General features: G+C 54.2%; 1 protein-coding gene across 1 annotated transcript; it reads left to right on the top strand.

Annotated features, from left to right (window-relative positions):
* Positions 1-27: 27 nt before the first annotated feature.
* WDR54 (WD repeat domain 54) lies at positions 28-14,182 on the top strand. The gene is made up of 10 exons (XM_035134563.2): positions 28-116; positions 3,730-3,969; positions 6,087-6,149; positions 6,306-6,372; positions 7,330-7,386; positions 8,055-8,182; positions 8,819-8,919; positions 9,288-9,450; positions 11,634-11,708; positions 12,769-14,182. The coding sequence occupies exons 2-10, from the start codon at positions 3,745-3,747 to the stop codon at positions 12,898-12,900; spliced, it is 1,011 nt and encodes a 336-aa protein (XP_034990454.2). The 5' UTR covers positions 28-116; positions 3,730-3,744; the 3' UTR covers positions 12,901-14,182.
* The last annotated feature ends 3,749 nt before the right edge of the window (positions 14,183-17,931 follow it).

The raw sequence follows: 17,931 nt of genomic DNA, 5'->3' as shown, positions 1-17,931 counted from the left end.
CCCCTCGCCCGCGCCCTGCCGGCCGCCGTCGTGACGTCAGCGCGCCCGTGCGCCGTCTCCATGACAGCGGGAAAGCGGGCGAGAGCCGGGAGAGGCGCCGGAGGAGGAGGAGGCGGGTGAGGCGGCCGCCGCGGGCCGGGGAGGGGGTCGCGGGGGCCGGGAGGAGCCGGGACCCCGCCTCGCCCACCAAGGCCACGCCCCCCCGGAGCTGGAGAGAGAGAGAGAGAGAGAGAGAGAGAGAGAGAGAGAGAGAGAGCGCATGCGCCCTGCGCGGCGGTGACCTGCCCTGCCCTTCCCGCCCCTGTTCCGTCCCGGCGGGAGGCGGCCCTGAGGAGCTAGTTGTCGGAGTGCAGGGAGGGAGGGAGGGGAACCTCCTTGGCCTCTCGAGCCCGCCTTTCTCGCCACAAGAGCCCTAGCACACACACCCCCCCTGCGAGGTAGGTCGGGGGGCAGAGAGGCAGCCATGCGCCCGCCAGGTGAAGAATAAGAATAATAAGAATGTTGTTGTTGTTTAGTCGTTTAGTCGTGTCCGACTCTTCGTGACCCCATGGACCAGAGCACGCCAGGCACTCCTGTCTTCCACTGCCTCCCGCAGTTTGGTCAAACTCATGTTCGTAGCTTCGAGAACACTGTCCAACCATCTTGTCCTCTGCCGTCCCCTTCTCCTAGTGCCCTCAATCTTTCCCAACATCAGGGTCTTTTCCAAGGATTCTTCTCTTCTCATGAGGTGGCCAAAGTATTGGAGCCTCAGCTTCACGATCTGTCCTTCCAGGGAGCACTCAGGGCTGATTTCCTTAAGAATGGATAGGTTTGATCTTCTAGCAGTCCATGGGACTCTCAAGAGTCTCCTCCAGCACCATAATTCAAAAGCATCAATTCTTCGGCGATCAGCCTTCTTTATGGTCCAGCTCTCACTTCCACACATCACTACTGGGAAAACCATAGCTTTAACTATACGGACCTTTGTCGGCAAGGTGATGTCTCTGCTTTTTAAGATGCTGTCTAGGTTTGTCATCACTTTTCTCCCAAGAAGCAGGCGTCTTTTAATTTCGTGACTGCTGTCACCATCTGCAGTGATCAAGGAGCCCAAGAAAGTAAAATCTCTCACTGCCTCCATTTCTTCCCCTTCCATTTGCCAGGAGGTGATGGGACCAGTGGCCATGATCTTAGTTTTTTTGATGTTGAGCTTCAGACCATATTTTGCGTTCTCCTCTTTCACCCTCATTAAAAGGTTATTTAATTCCTCCTCACTTTCTGCCATCAAGGTTGTGTCATCTGCATATCTGAGGTTGTTGATATTTCTTCCGGCAATCTTAATTCCGGCTTGGGATTCATCTAGTCCAGCCTTTTGCATGATGAATTCTGCATATAAGTTAAATAAGCAGGGAGACAATATACAACCTTGTCGTACTCCTTTCCCAATTTTGAACCAATCAGTTGTTCCATATCCAGTTCTAACTGTAGCTTCTTGTCCCACATAGAGATTTCTCAGGAGACAGATGAGGTGATCAGGCACTCCCATTTCTTTAAGAACTTGCCATAGTTTGCTGTGGTCGACACAGTCAAAGGCTTTTGCATAGTCAATGAAGCAGAAGTAGACGTTTTTCTGGAACTCTCTAGCTTTCTCCATAATCCAGCACATGTTTGCTATTTGGTCTCTGGTTCCTGTGCCCTTTCGAAATCCAGCTTGCACTTCTGGGAGTTCTCGGTCCACATACTGCCTAAGCCTGCCTTGTAGAATTTTAAGCATAACCTTGCTAGCGTGTGAAATGAGCTCAATTGTGTGGTAGTTGAGCTCAATTGTGTGGCACTCCCATTTCTTTAAGAACTTGCCATAGTTTGCTGTGGTCGACACAGTCAAAGGCTTTTGCATAGTCAATGAAGCAGAAGTAGACGTTTTTCTGGAACTTATTATATCTTCCAGATAATAAGAATAAGAATAATTTATTATTTGTACCCTGCCCATCTGACTGGGTCTCCCCAGCACCAGCCCCTGGCCCATCTCTCTCTGCCCCAGGCAGAAGCAAACTCGGCCCTCCAGCTGTTTTGGGACTACAACTCCCATGATCCCTAGCTAACAGGACCAGTGGTCAGGGACGGTGGGAAGTGTAGTCCCAAAACATCTGGAGGGCCAAGTTTGTTTGCCTATGTCGGCACACCGTCCCCCACCCCCAAATAAACCCACCCCAGAGGCTGGAAGTGTTCCTGAGGGGTGCTCAGGGTGCCAGACCCCGGTTCAAATCCTCCCTCAGGCATGGGTTTTGGTGGGCAGACCTTGAGCCAGTCCCACCCTCTCTGCCTCGCCTCCCTTCGCAGGGTTGCAGCGAAAACGCAACAGGGAAGGGGAAGAACTGTCCATGCCACCTTGAGCACCCTGCCAGGGCAGGGAGGGGGCAGAGGGAGGAAGCTGGGCTTCTGCAGCTGAGGAAGCCACAGGAAGGCTCCTGTCCACCTTGCATGCAGCTCAGCCTGAGCCAAGAACGGGTAACGGATCCCGAGGGACGAAGTGCAGGGCAACCAGAGTCCTGGCCTGCTCCCTCCCTCCCTCCCTCCTCATATGTGTGTGCAGCAGGCGTTCGTTTTCGTTAATGCATGCATATTAAAACAAAACCAGTGAAGAACCTTGTGCATGTCCAGCAAATTTATTAGGGTGTTAGCCTTTGTGGATCATGAATCCAGCGCCTGGCGCTTGGGGTTGATACAAAATATATATATAAAAAAACATTCCAGTAGCATCTTAGAGACCAAGTAAGTTTGTCATTGGTATGAGCTTTCCTGTGCATGCACACTTCTTCAGATGGTGCTTGGTGTGTAATTCTTATGCCACAGGTGAGTGTGAAATAAATAATAATTATTTATTTATTATAATTAATTAATTATTATTATTATAATTATTATACAGGGACCCAGGTGGCGCTGTGGGTTAAACCACAGAGCCTAGGGCTTGCTGATCAGAAGGTCGGCGGTTCGAATCCCTGTGACGGGGTGAGCTCCCGTTGCTTGGTCCCAGCTCCTGCCAACCTAGCAGTTCGAAAGCACGTCAAAATGCAAGTAGATAAATAGGAACCGCTACAGCGGAAAGGTAAACGGTGTTTCCGTGCGCTGCTCTGGTTTGCCAGAAGCGGCTTTGTCATGCTGGCCACATGACCTGGAAGCTATATGCCGGCTCCCTCGGCCAATAATGCGAGATGAGCGCGCAACCCCAGAGTCGGTCATGACTGGACCTAATGGTCAGGGGTCCCTTTACCTTTACCTTATTTATTTATACCCTACCCATCTGGCTGGGTTTCCCCAGCCATTCTGGGCAGCTCCCAACAGAATATTAAAAACAGAAGAAAACATCAAACATTAAAAAAAAATGAGGCCAGGGCACCTCCCAGCAGCCTCAGGGGCCAAGGCGAAAATTCCAGAAGATGTCAAAAGCAATCCTGGCAGGTTCAGGTGGTAGTGGTGGTCCAGGGCTGCAGACCTTCATAGAACTGAAGAGTTGGAAGGGACCCCAGGGGCCATCTAGTCCAACCCCCTAGGTGGACATTCATCATGGCTGAGCTGCCGTTCCCATCACCCCTGACCATTGGCAGCGCTGGCTGGGCCTGATGGGAGTTGTAGTCCAGTCCTGGAGGCCAGTACTTCAACCGGGCTCTCAAGCTGTGCTGCTGCCTGTCTCAGGAGCCGCCTTCTAATGCCTATTGGCCTCATGCCCCTTCCGCCCCCCCTTTCCTCCTCCAGTCTCCCCCGAGCAAGATGTACCGTAAGGAGAAGAGCATCTTGCTGAAGGACAGCAGCCTGGCGCTCTACAACAACCTGAGCGTCCTGCCCCTGCCAGCCAAGCAGCTCACCTACTTTGCCAGTGTGCATGGGAGCACCGTCAACATGGTGAGCGCCTCCGACGACGGCCTCAGCTTCTCCCACCGCCAGCTGCAGGCCAAGGAGGGCAGCCTGGGCATCGGGGCCTCCATCATCACCCAGGTAACGGGGCTGGCAGGGAGGGAGGGAGGGAGGGAGGAGAGACCGTCCCCGGCCACCCAGTCCCCACCCGATCAATTCCCCACAGGGCAGCTGCTCTTCTGCTGTCACTGAGAAGCCAATATCAGCACCCTGAGGCGTCAACATTGGCCAGCCCAGAACATGCTGATCGAAAGGGCGATCGGAACAGGCTGGGGTGGAGAGGAGTCCGCCTGGCCAGATGAAGGGAATGCTGTGGATTTCAGCAAGGCCTTTGACAAGGTGCCCCATGATATTCTCGTAAAGAAGTTGGTAAAATGCGGGCTAGACAATGCTACCATTCAGTGGATTTGTAACTGGCTAACTGAACCCAAAGGGTGCTCATCAATGGCTCCTCTTCATCCTGGAGAGAAGTGACTAGTGGGGTGCCACAGGGTTCTGCCTTGGGCCCAATCTTATTTAACATCTTTATCAATGACTTGGATGATGGGCTTGAGGGCATCCTGAGCAAGTTTGCAGATGACACCAAATTGGGAGGGGTGGCTAATACCCCAGAGGACAGAATCACACTTCAAAATGACCTTAATAGATTAGACAACTGGGCCAAAGGAAACAAGATTAATTTTAACAGGGAGAAATGTAAGGTACTACACTTGGGCAAAAAAAATGAAAGGCACAAATACAGGATGGGTGATACCTGGCTTGAGAGCAGTACATGTGAAAAGGATCTCGGAGTCTTGGTAGACCACAAACTTGACATGAGTCAACAGTGTGATGCAGCAGCTAAAAAAGCCAATGCAATTCTGGGCTGCATCAAGAGGAGTATAGCATCTAGATCAAGGGAAGTAATAGTACCACTGTATTCTGCTCTGGTCAGACCTCACCTGGAGTACTGTGTCCAGTTCTGGGCACCACAGTTCAAGAAGGATATGGACAAGCTGGAACGTGTCCAGAAGAGGGCAACCAAAATGGTCAAAGGCCTGGAAACGATGCCTTATGAGGAACGGCTTAGGGAGCCGGGTATGTTTAGCCTGGAGAAGAGAAGGTTAAGGGGTGATATGATAGCCATGTTCAAATATGTAAAAGGATGTCATATAGAGGAGGGAGAAAGGTTGTTTTCTGCTGCTCCAGAGAAGCGGACACTGAGTAATGGATTCAAACTACAAGAAAGAAGATTCCACCTAAACATTAGGAAGAACTTCCTGACAGTAAGAGCTGTTCGGCAGTGGAATTTGCTGCCAAGAAGTGCGGTGGAGTCTCCTTCTTTGGAGGTCTTTAAGCAGAGACTTGACAGCCATCTGTCAGGAATGCTTTGATGGTGTTTCCTGCTTGGCAGGGGGTTGGACTGGATGGCCCTTGTGGTCTCTTCCAGCTCTATGAATCTATGATTCTAAGTGCAGGGCTTTATTTAAACTCAGCCCCAGATCTTTCTCTCAGACTCCCAGTCCAGAATGCGCAAAAGGAACAACAAAGAGGGCAGTGCCCTCTGAGCCCGTGCAGAATGCCTTTCCTTCACTATTGAGCCAGTCAGTCGCTGGCACCTTTCTAGGCCTGCATTAGCTCTGTGGCTTGTGGGCATGGTGGCATCTCAGGCAGCCTCCTTGGATCTCCCTGCCTTGCTGCCCACAGACGTAGAATCATAGAACTGTAGCAGTGAAAGGGTCCCCAGGGAGTCATCTAGTCCAGCCCCCTGCAATACGGGAATCACAACTAAAGCATCCCTGACCACCACCTTCTACTGCTGAACAGCTCTTGCCATCGGCAAGCCCTTCTCTGTCCCTCGAGGACCTGGCGTCCTTGCATTCCAGCTTTCGTGCAGCAGGCTGGATCCTGCACTTCCCTCACCCCTGACAGGTGACGGAGGATGAGGAAGTCCACATAAGACCCTTCGCCCAGAGTCTCTTTGGCCCCCAGGTGGACAGCTCCGTGCTTAACAGGTGATGGCAGCCTGGTTCCCCTGGCTGCATTTACTCCACAGGGAGGGGAGAGTTGGAAGGCACTTTGCACGCGCTCTGAAGCGTTGCCTTCCTCATTCAATCTCTGTGCTTTGCTCTGTGGCCGAGGGGAAGCAGGCAGAGGGTGGAGAAGAGAAAGGCACCCGACATCTTCCTGCTTCCTGTATTTGCACCCTTGTCTTCCAGGCTGCCTGGTGTGTCCTCCCTTCCCGGGTCCTCTTGGTTCTGACTTCACGGAAGGGGATCCAGGTGAGAAATGGAACCAGGGCCCACGGAAACCTCTGCCCTAGAAGGGCCTCAAGCTGGTGACCTTCCAGACCCCGTCTTCTGGGATGCGGACTGGCCCCTGAGAACTGCCTGCCGCCTCTGACCTTTCTCTCTCTGCTCTTTCCCTCTTCCTCCAAGATGTACGAGTCGGACGGGTCCATCATGGTCTACTGGCATGCCCTGGAGGGCTTGGAGTCACCTCCAGGTACCCTTTCTATTCCTGGCAGGATGATCTCTTGGGAAGGGCCCCTGCTTTCAAGTGCAAAAGTGCCGTTGCCATATTTCAAACAGTGAAATTCCATGGAGCTTTCCTATCTCAAGCAGCAGCAATAGCCTTTTTTTCACCTGTCCCGCCTTTTTTGTCCAAGACAGGAGATATTCCCCTCCCTTAAAAAAAAGAACCACCAAAAATATTTCAAAAAGAAGTACAAGAAGTTGTCTCAGTCCTGTGGAACATGCTGCCACTAGAGATTCAGTGTGTGCCTTCTGTGCCAACTTATAAACACCTGCTGAAAGCCTTTCTATTTTGCCAGGCCTATGCAGTCCACCAAGAAGTACATCTTTCCATAATGCTCTGTTGATGTTTGTTTTTCATTTCTTTTTGCTTTTCACTTGTTTTAAACTTTTTATTAATCTATTGCTCGTTTCATGTAAACCACTGTGAAATATTTGTATGATGCAGCAGTATATAAATACTTCTATAGACAAACAAACATCACATTTCCAAAACAGGAGCTATAAAACACCCTCTTTTCTTAGCTATTGGAGACCAGTTACCAGTAGGGTCTTGCCCTCAGATACAATTGGTATTTTGGAATCCTCCTGTCTCGTATTCCTGTAGGCTCCTTCTCTTTTCCTCTAGTCCTGATGTCTTCTCTGAAGTTGCATCTCAGCAGGTCGGAGAAGAAGCAGAGGCCTCGGAGCTGAACTTTTTAGAAACCCAACCCTCTTCTGAATTTGCATCGCTCCCCCCTGCTGGGGATGTGGCAGTGCACACCTCCAAAGCCGTGAGGGGCGAGTAGCAAGGCACCTCCCTGGCACATGTCTCCTGCCCGTTTGGAGGGGTGCACTTTCACGCCCAGGGAGCTCTGTCTGGGGCAAAGACCCCCAGCCAGGCCCGGGCCTCTGCGGCTGCCTGATCTCTGCATTCTTTCCTTTCCAGGGAAGGCCGTGTTAGCTCGTGGGATCGCGGCAACTGGACAGCGCTTTGTTTGCGTAGGTGAGGAAGCAGGAGAGGGACCTGGGCGGGGGGAAGGTCAGAGGAGGAGAGCTGAGGACAGGCAAAGGCACTGCTGGTCAGGGGGCTGACCCCATTGCTTCAGTTTGCTGTGTCAGTGGCAGCAGTTGCAGAAGGGATTGGCCCCATGGCTGAATTTCACACATACACGTTTGGCCAGGGGTCGGCAACCCAAGGCCCACGGGCCACAAGCAGCCCATGGGGGTCGTTTAACTGGCCCACGAGCCGCCCCCAAACTGAGCCGCCTGCTAGGCAAGTCCCCGCCCGCTGCACTAAACCGGCGCAGGGACTCACTTCCGCCGCACCGGAAATCGCGTCTGTGCAGACGCAGATGCCAGAAATTGCAGGAATTGCAATCTGGCCCACGGAGGGATCTCCGCTGGAGTGAAGTGGCCCAGGCAAGGTAAACCTTGTTGACCCTGCATTTGGCGGTGGGAATGGAAAGCTAGTGGCACGGCTTTGCGGAGCTAGCCAGGACCCACTAACTCCAGAGGACTTGTTCGCCCTGCATGAAGGCAGATTCCCCAAGGAATGGGTTGCCACGGTGAGCTCGCCTGGGCCGGTGGGAGGTTGCTCCTCCGCAGGTGAGGTGAGACTGGCCCACCTGGGGCTGCTGCTTCAGAAACCCCTTGCCCGCCTTCCCTCTGCAGGGACGTCCCTGGGGTCTGTCCTCGTCTTCGACGTCCCCGCCAAAGGCACCAACATCACGCTGAGCGAAGTCCTTGAGAGGCACTGCGACTCCATCACCGACATTGGCGCCGAGCTGTGCGAGCAGCCGGTAAGGAGGAGCCGGGAGCCGCCGGGTGGGTGGGTGCTGCTCCCACAGGGCCCCCAGAGCCCCCTGCTCAGGGGGAGCTTCTGCTGCTTGCCTGGCCGTGGCCCCGCCTCGCCTTGAGCTCGTTGGGAAGCAAATGGAGTCCCATTTTGGCCCCAGGCGCTTTGCACCCAGCCCTTTGGCCTGAATTAAAAGGCTCACTGTGGGGGCACCCTAGGAGAAGGATCATTGCAGGGTGCTTCTGTGGCAACCTAAGAGGCCATGGGCCAAGGCAGGGGGGCCCCTGTCTGCATCCTCCCTGCTCCCTGCGGCAAGAGCAGAGCTTGAGGAAGAGCCTCTTCAACCATAGAATCCTGGAGTTGGAAGGGACCCGAGGGACATCTAGTCCAACCCCCTGGAAGGCAGGAATCTTAGCTCAAGACAGGTGGCCATGTCATGTCAAGTCCTGCAAACCTTTAACGCGGAGGCAACAGCAAGCATCACCCTCGGCAGTGCATGGCGCCCAGCTTTGTGCTCGCCTTCCTGCCTAGAGCAGGAGCAGCTGTCCTGCAGCTCCTCCTCATGCGCTTTTCACGGGTGAGTTTCTGCCAAGCGTTGTGGGGGCAATGAGCTGATTCTGCCCTTCCCCCCCCCCTGCAGGAAGGAGTGCCTGATTTGGTGACGGCCGATGACTCTGGAGCCTTGTGTGTCTGGTTTTCCGGAGAGAAGTTCACACTGGCCAACAAGATCCCAGCTTCTGAGTAAGCGCGGAAAGAGAGGGGCCTGCTCTGGGGACGGGAATTTGGCTCTCCTGAAAGCACTCGACCCAGAGAGAGATGGAAACTAAGCCTTGACCCCTCTGGCTAATGGGGGGAGGCAGGGGAGGAGGGAGGAGCAGAGCACACTGCCCTGAACCCAGCTCAGCCCAGCCCTGCCCCACTCCAGGGCCTGAGCAGAAGCAGGCTGGCCCCAGCCTCTGCCAGGGGCCTGCCTTGCTCCAAGCAGGCCCCTTTCCCAGTCCTGTCCAGAGGTGCCCCTGGGGGTCAAGCGGGGGGGGCCCTGCATGTCCAGCAGTTGCTTTTGCCCCCTAGCACTGGAGCCTCACCCAAGACCCCCCCTCCTTGCCCAGGTGCACCTGCTCCTCAGTCAAGCTGTGGAACGGCATCATCGCGGCTGGTTATGGCAACGGGCACATTCGCCTGTATGAGGCAGCAAGCGGGATCCTGCGAGCGGAAGTCCGTGCTCATGCCCGCTGGATCTATGCCCTGGACCTGGCACCCCTCTCGGGGAAGGTGAGTCCATCCTGCGTTGGAGGAAGTCGGGATTTCTCAGGAGATACTGGACCCTAAACAGCCTCAGTCCAGTATACCTGAAGGAGCGTCTCCACCTCCATCATTCTGCCCGGACACTGAGGTCCAGCGCCGAGGGTCTTCTGGTGGTTCCCTCGCTGCGAGAAGCCAAGTTACAGGGAACCAGGTAGAGGGCCTTCTCGGTAGTGGCACCCGCCCTGTGGAATGCCCTCCTGTCAGATGTCAAAAAGAAAAACAACTACCAGATTTTTAGAAGACATCTGAAGGCAGCCCTGTTTAGGGAAGCTTTTAATGTTTAATAAATTATTGTATTTTAATATTTCTGTTGGAAGCCACCCAGAGTGGCTGAGGAGGCCCGGCCAGATGGGTGGGGTATAAACAGTATCTTCTTCTTCTTCTTATTATTATTATTATTATTATTATTTGTTTGTTGTTGTTTAGTCGTTTAGTCGTGTCCGACTCTTCGTGACCCCATGGACCAGAGCACGCCAGGCACTCCTGTCTTCCACTGCCTCCCGCAGTTTGGTCAAACTCATGTTCGTAGCTTCGAGAACACTGTCCAACCATCTTGTCCTCTGCCGTCCCCTTCTCCTAGTGCCCTCAATCTTTCCCAACATCAGGGTCTTTTCCAAGGATTCTTCTCTTCTCATGAGGTGGCCAAAGTATTGGAGCCTCAGCTTCACGATCTGTCCTTCCAGGGAGCACTCAGGGCTGATTTCCTTAAGAATGGATAGGTTTGATCTTCTAGCAGTCCATGGGACTCTCAAGAGTCTCCTCCAGCACCATAATTCAAAAGCATCAATTCTTCGGCGATCAGCCTTCTTTATGGTCCAGCTCTCACTTCCATACATCACTACTGGGAAAACCATAGCTTTAACTATACGGACCTTTGTCGGCAAGGTGATGTCTCTGCTTTTTAAGATGCTGTCTAGGTTTGTCATTGCTTTTCTCCCAAGAAGCAGGCGTCTTTTAATTTCGTGACTGCTGTCACCATCTGCAGTGATCAAGGAGCCCAAGAAAGTAAAATCTCTCACTGCCTCCATTTCTTCCCCTTCTATTTGCCAGGAGGTGATGGGACCAGTGGCCATGATCTTGGTTTTTTTGATGTTGAGCTTCAGACCATATTTTGTGCTCTCCTCTTTCACCCTCATTAAAAGGTTCTTTAATTCCTCCTCACTTTCTGCCATCAAGGTTGTGTCATCTGCATATCTGAGGTTGTTGATATTTCTTCCGGCAATCTTAATTCCGGCTTGGGATTCATCTAGTCCAGCCTTTCGCATGATGAATTCTGCATATAAGTTAAATAAGCAGGGAGACAATATACAACCTTGTCGTACTCCTTTCCCAATTTTGAACCAATCAGTTGTTCCATATCCAGTTCTAACTGTAGCTTCTTGTCCCACATAGAGATTTCTCAGGAGACAGATGAGGTGATCAGGCACTCCCATTTCTTTAAGAACTTGCCATAGTTTGCTGTGGTCGACACAGTCAAAGGCTTTTGCATAGTCAATGAAGCAGAAGTAGATTATTATTATTATTATTATTATTATTATTATTATTATTATTATTATTATTATTATGTTGGGGCAGGGCAGAGCCTTGCAGGTGCAGTAGACCGGGCAGAGAGTCACGGAAGTGTCTCCCTTCTGGGAGAAGCACAATCCAGTTGCATCTCCTCTCCTTCAGGCTCCATCGCATGTGAAAGGCCTCCTCTGACTGGGCCACTGACATGCCAGACAGCAGGTTTGGGCAGGAGTGAGCCTGCACCAGTGGAACTCCTTGCCCCGGGATATAGCCCAGACTAACAGTTCAGTGGCTTCATGGGGGATCAGTACAACCTGTGCCAAGGGGCTAGGAGCTCTGGCGACCAAAGTGCCATCGCTCATTTTGGGGAGAGGCTCTCTCCAGCGGCAGTTCCCATCAGGAGGTGCCGGCTTGACTTCTCTTGCCCTTTGCACGTGCTCTCAGTCGCTCCTACCGTAGGGGAGCTCTCCCAGGCCAGGGTTCCAGAACACAAGGGAGTTATTGGGTGGTGGTTTTGATTTTACGGTTTTTATGTTGATCTTTTCTGTGAACCGCCAGGGATAGGGTGGTATATAAATTCAATCAACAATAACAAGTGAAGGGAGGCCCAAGCCCCATTGACTCCTCCTCTCCCCCCACAGCTCCTGTCGGCAGCGGAGGACTCCTTTGTGCAAGTCTGGAAACTGAGCCCCAGCCAGGACACGGAGGGCATTGAGGTCAGTAAGGAGGGCTGGCTTGCCTGCTTGGGGGGCCATCGGTCATGGATGCCTTAGCCAAGATTCCTGCATTTCAGGGGTTGGAACCAGTTGACCCTGGGCCCCCTTCCAGCTCTTTAGATTCTGTGATTCCTCCAGGCACTTCTGCCAGGGGCATATCTCCTATTGCTTGCCCACCCCACACTCCACCCTTGCCCCCTGGATTGTGTTCAGGGGGACTCTCCACCACTGGATGGGGCTCCTGGGCTCAGCTGGGGCTCGTCCATGCAACCTGCTTCCTCCTCCTGGGCCTGAGTTGGAACTTGGCGGAAACAGGAGCATCCATGCTGACGATGGGGGGGGGGCAGACATTTCTGACAAACTTCAAAAAAGAGGGACAGAAGCCCTTTGGCTGGATTGGGCCAGCAGCTCTGCCTCTCTGTTCTCACAGAATCATAACCTTGTAGAGTTGGAAGGGACCCCCCCAAGGCCATTTAGTCCAACCCCCTGCCACCTAGGGACATTCCTCTCCACAGGAAGTTGCCTTATACCGAGCCAGCCTCTAAGTGCTGTCAACACTGGCTGGCAGCAGCTCTTTGGGATTTCAGCCGAGGTCCCCTTCCCAGCCTGGCTGCGAGATGCCATTCGAAATTGAATCGGAGACCTGCCGTGCAGAACAGTCTCTCTGCCCCTGAGGTTTAGCCCTTCCCACGGCAGCCCAACATCCACCCCCCCCCGAAATAACAGGGTGCTTCCTCCCCAATCTGTTTCCAAACGAACTGCACAGCCTTGAAGCAACATCCTGGTTTGTTTTAAGCTGAGCAGCAGGTCTAGAGGGCAGAGGACGGAGGCTGAGGGAGCCCAGGGCCTCCCAAGGGCAGGGGTGGGCGGGAGGAGGAGGAGGATGAAAGGGATTTGGGTGACTTATCTCCCCCCCCCCCGCTGTGCCCCAGTCAGAAGTGGAAGACTTGCAGCAAGCCCACGGCTCTCTTCCTGTCCCTGCCAGAGGATGGGGGTCAGGGAGTTCCTCTACGGTGGGCGCCCGGAATGACAAGGTCCCCCCCCCCAAATCTCCCTGCAGATTCAGCACTGCCACGCGGAATGCGTGACTGACACCATGATCTGTGGCGCCCGCTTCTGCAACCCTGAGGGCAGCGCCTTTGCGGTCACCGGCTTCGAGCTCAGCGAGATAATCCACTATGTCCTGGCATAGCCCTGCAGGAGAGGAGGGGACCATCTGGAGGCAGGCCTGGAGGGGGGGCGGGGGTGGGATGGATGAAACAGGCTCTCTGGGCATCCTGCAGAGAGGGGGCTCAGGGAACAAGCATCAGGGGCCCAACTTGTCTCCTCCTTTTAGGGCCACAGCCCCCCAAACACTCCCTTCCACTGTCTGCATTCCGGGCAAGGCAGGGAGCACAAATCCTCATGTGGAACCCCACCCCCCCACTTGCTCTCAACCTCATGCTGTTCAAAGCCCCAAGGAGCTGCTGTCTCTGCCTCCCCCTCCCCCCCCCCCCCCGCTGACCACTTACTCTGGCTCCAGAACCCGGGACACCACCATCATCCTTGCCCAGCGATGGGGGAGAAGAACCGAGAATATTTCCCAGGGCCCTCATACTCACGGACCCAAGGGACCTGAAGGGGGAGAGAGAAGAAACTGTGCAAGCTGGAAGGAGGATTGCTCACACCCCACACCTCATATTCTCCTCCTCCTCCTCCTATTAGAAAGGCACTTGTCAAGGGGGCTTGGCCCCAACCAGGCTGGTAAAAGTGGGCAGCTGTCCCTGACGGAAGTGATCTCCTATCGCCCAGACCCTCGGAGTGCTGGGATCCAGGCTGAAGTGGCTCCTGGCCCAGAGGGGGCAAATTCTGATGCAGGCCTCCCCCCCCCCAGGCCTGGCCCTTCTACAGCTTCTCTCCCGGATGCAAAGGGCCATGTGCTGGTGGGAGTCCCTGGCCTTGCCCCCCCCCTCTTGCCTGGGGTCCTGCTGTTCTCTGCCTCCCACCAGGAGAGGCTAGACAGGAGGGTTTGCCTACCAATGGTCACATTTATTTTTTTACATATAGTGTAAAAAATATTTTAGCAAGAAACAGAAAGTTAAGGAGAAGCTGAGCAAGAGTTCTTCAAACCAACCATGCGGGGGGCAGGGAGTCATGTTAGGTGGTTTCTAGTGCCAGGTGAAGAGGATCAGCCCAGCAACAGGAGCCTCGGACGACAGGACTAATTCCCCTCTCCTCCTGGCACTCTGATCACTAGCCAGCTGCCAGGAGGGGGCATGCAGCCCTTGGCCCTCCCCAGGGGGCTGGACTCCACATCCCACCCCGGTCCTCCCCTGGCCCAAGAGCAGCGAGAAGCCCCCAGGAGGGGCTCCCGTGGGTGCAAGTCAGGTCGCAAATGTGGTGTTGCTCACAAGAGTTCTGTGTTCAGAGTTTCCGCCGTTTCTGTCTACGAGCTGAACTGTGTTTTGCTAGATGAATAAAGATGTTCACTGCTAGCCACCAGTGTGGAAGCATTTGTCCCATTTGGGAAAGGGAAAAGGCCTCTTGCTTTTCCACCCCCCGGCCACAGCGTGTGTGTGTGTGTGCATACGGCAGTCTCACAACTTTTGGGATTGCAGCCTTGCATGGAAAGGCAGGGAAATGAATGGAGAATTAGAAGGGGCAATCAGATCTCATCCCCCCTTCCCAGAGGCCTGTGAGTGAGGCAGAGGCCCACTGCAGACTGGTAGGGATGGTTCTGCTGGGAGCGGCTGGGGGGGTTTCTTGGCTGTGCCCCATTTGGCCTTTGCATGCGGACCCCCAGGACCAGACCCTCGCATAAGGTCACAGCTCAGCCTTGGGCATCTCTCTAATTACCCTTCTGCAAAGAAGGCATGTAACGGTCCAAGCCCCCTCCGCGCCCAACATTGCTTTTGGCAGGATGGGCCCTTCTGCCCTGTGGCTCCCTTAAGCAACATCGCTGCCTCTCCGGTTGCAGTGGGGGGGGAACGGACATCTAGGCTGGTCTTGCTGCTCTGCTTCCCCAGGGGAGAGACTGGGGGAAGGAGCCGCCGCTCCAGGGGCTCCCCCCCCCCCGCCCAGGTGACCTCCACCTGTAGTCAAAGGGGACCAAGGGAAAGGGGGTTGTCTGAACCCAGCGCTTCCCTCTTGGCTGCACAGAACAGCAACGAAGAGCCTCTGGGCCAAACTCCAAGGGCAGCTCCTGCTTGCGTGGAAGTGGAGGGATGCCAACTTTGGCAGCGTGTTGCAACAGCGGGCAGGGCTGGGCAGGGGCCTGGAAGCAGCTATAAACAGGCTCCGATCACATTTCTCCCTGCCCAGGCGTTTGGGCAGCCACCTCCTCCTCCAGGGCTGTTCTAGAAATGGCCAGGCTGTTGCCCTGCTCGTGGCAGCAAAGGATTCCTGCAAACCAGGAGGCCTCTCGCCTCTGCCCACATCAAGGGTCCTGGGGGCGGGGGTAGAGGGGCTCCTCTCTGGGCACTTCTGCAGCTCCAGCCCAAGCCCCCCAGGGCCAGAAGGCAGCTGCAGGCCCTGGAAGAAGAGGAGGCTTGCCAGGGGACGTCAGGTGCTCCGTGGAGCAACACTCTCATGACTTCCGCCCCAGCCAACACTTCTCTCTTCCCTCCGCCACTCAGTCTGATGCAGGAAGGGCTTTTGGAGGAGGCCAAAGGCAGAGACCCTGCTCCCTAGGAGGACGAGCAAAGGGGGGAAATGCACCCCTGGGTGTCAACTCCCCTCTGCAAGAAGAAGAGCTGTGCTGGATGAGGCCGTAGAATCCTAGAACTGCAGAGCTGGAAGGGACCCCAGTGGTCCCCCAACGGTCATCTAGTCCAGCCCCCTGCAAAGCACCCAGCATCCTTTTCTCACAAACAAGCAGGGGGTTCAGCCACTCATGCTGTTAGGTCCTCTCTCCTCTCCTGCAGTTTCTAGCAGGTGCTATTCAGAAGCGTGGCTGCCTCCAGCCACTACTGACCGACCTCTTCCCTTTTGTAGAACCGCCCAGGTCCTGGTCTTCTGAGAGAGGAAGAAAAACCTTCCTGCATCCATTTCCCAAACAAGCATGCAGAGGGGAAGAGGGAAGCAGAAATGGCGGCAGGGGGAGATGACCACCACCACCTCCGCCGCCGCCGCCACTGCTTCCTGCTCCTCTCAAACATGGCAGGGCTTCATCGCCTTTAGCAGCTGGAAAGGCAGATCATCATGGCAGGGACACCCAAGGGTCCTCTAGTCCAACCCCCTGCAATGCAGGAATCGGAGCTCAAGGATCCCTGGCAGGCGGCCATCCGACCTCTGCCTAGAAACCTCCGAGGAAGGAGAGGCTGCCCCTTCCTTCCTGATGTTTCATCGGAATCTCCTTACAAGTTTTAAGGCAGAGCTTTCCAAACTTTTCATGTTGGAAACACACTTTTTAGACCGGCATCATTTTGCAATACAGTCAGGGGACAGTCAGGTTAACCAGAGGTTAAACTAACCCATTTCCAGCCCCTGGAGAAACACAGGGAGCATTCGCAAGACATAGCGACCCACAATGATGTGTTGCGACGCACAGTTGGGAAAGCTCTGCTTTAAACCATTGGTTTAAGTTCTACTCTCCACAGGAGTAAAAAACCAGCTTCCTTCTGTTTGTGTCATAGAATCATAGAGTTGGAAGAGACCACAAGGGCCATCCAGTCCAACCCCCTGCCAAGCAGGAAACACCATCAAAGCATGCTTGACATATGCCTGTCAAGCCTCTGCTTAAAGACCTCCAAAGAAGGAGACTCCACCACACTCCTTGGCAGCAAATTCCACTGCCGAACAGCTCTTACTGTCAGGAAGGTCTTCCTAATGTTTAGGTGGAATCTTCTTTCTTGTAGCTTGAATCCATTGCTCCGTGTCCGCTTCTCTGGAGCAGCAGAAAACAACCTTTCTCCCTCCTCTATATGACATCCATTCATATATTTGAACATGGCTATCATATCACCCCTTAACCTTCTCTTCTCCAGGCTAAACATACCCAGCTCCCTAAGTCGTTCCTCATAAGGCATTGTTTCCAGGCCTTTGACCATTTTGGTTGCCCTCCTCTGGACACGTTCCAGCTTGTCAGTATCCTTCTTGAACTGTGGTGCCCAGAACTGGACACAGTACTCCAGGTGAGGTCTGACCAGAGCAGAATATAGTGGTACTATTACTTCCCTTGATCTAGATGCTATACTCCTATTGATGCAGCCCAGAGGTCTTTTCTGACCTCTGCAGAGAGGCTCAAAGCCACCACCACCCCGCCACACTTCCTCCTATCTGTGAGTGCCCCTCCACCAGAGGAGGCCTGGAGGGTGGCATCACAAGAACAGCCCTTTTCTGCAGTGGCACCAGGCAAAAGCTTTCCTCTAGAACCAGGCCTGTGACCTTTTAGAAGTGGGTGGGATGTTTTCAACGTATTTCCCGCCCCCTCTTTGGTTTTACTGAATCTGCAGCCCGGATAGACAGAGAAGTTTTTAACAGTTGATGTTTTGCACACTCAGGTGGGCAGGGTACGGATATTAAATATTATTATTACGCAAGGGTTTCTTTGTTCGTTCGGCCGCAAGGCTCTTTGGGTCAGATAAAGAACGCTACAGCAGCCCTCTCTCGCAGGAGCACGATACAAAAGGCTTTTATTAAAAGGTTAAAACAGTCCAATACTGAAGTGTGTAAGAAAGGTGGCGGCGGCAAGGCTCAGCTCACAGTGGTTATGAACGCAGATGCAGCCCCGGCCGCAAAGGACCCCCCCTGCATCGCCAAAGCCCTTCTGTACGGTGAGCGCCAGAGGCAGACCCACCCTGGGTGAGGTTTGTGCTTGGCTGAGGTTTGGGGAGAAAGGGGGGAAACGGAACACGTAGAAAAAAGTATTTAAAAAAACCTTTGTTGTGCAGGTTTGCCGGGTGGCAAGGGGCCGGCAACCCCTCTGACCACAGCCCCCCCTAAATGCACCACGCTGGACAGGCAAAGGGGGGAGGGAGTTGCAACCTCACCCCCCCCCAGTCCAGAGAAGAGGCTCGCGTTGTGTCCAAGGCACAGGCCTGGGGAGGGGGCCAACGCTCCCCCCGCCCACATCCCCCCACCCAGCAGACAAGCACAGACAGGAAGCAGCTCCTACAACTAGAAGAAGAGACACTAACCCCCCCCCGTTACACCCCACGCAGGGCACAGGGCTCCTGCCACCCCCTCATGCACCCCACACCCTCCTATGCAAATCTCCCACCCACCCCCCTATTCCCTCCCCCTC

Source organism: Zootoca vivipara, chromosome 9 (genome assembly GCF_963506605.1).
Source record: "Zootoca vivipara chromosome 9, rZooViv1.1, whole genome shotgun sequence".
In the NCBI taxonomy this organism is placed as follows: Eukaryota; Metazoa; Chordata; class Lepidosauria; order Squamata; family Lacertidae; genus Zootoca; species Zootoca vivipara.
The sequence above is the reverse complement of the archived record's forward strand: the minus strand, read 5'-3'. Positions and strand labels throughout refer to the sequence as shown.

Coding starts and splice junctions, on each gene's coding strand:
- WDR54 (XM_035134563.2), top strand. CDS start 3,745: ATGTACCGTAAGGAGAAGAGCATCTTGCTGAAGGACAGCAGCCTGGCG. Junction 8,920..9,287: donor AACAAGATCCCAGCTTCTGA/GTAAGCGCGGAA, acceptor CTCCTTGCCCAG/GTGCACCTGCTCCTCAGTCA. Junction 9,451..11,633: donor TGGCACCCCTCTCGGGGAAG/GTGAGTCCATCC, acceptor CTCCCCCCACAG/CTCCTGTCGGCAGCGGAGGA.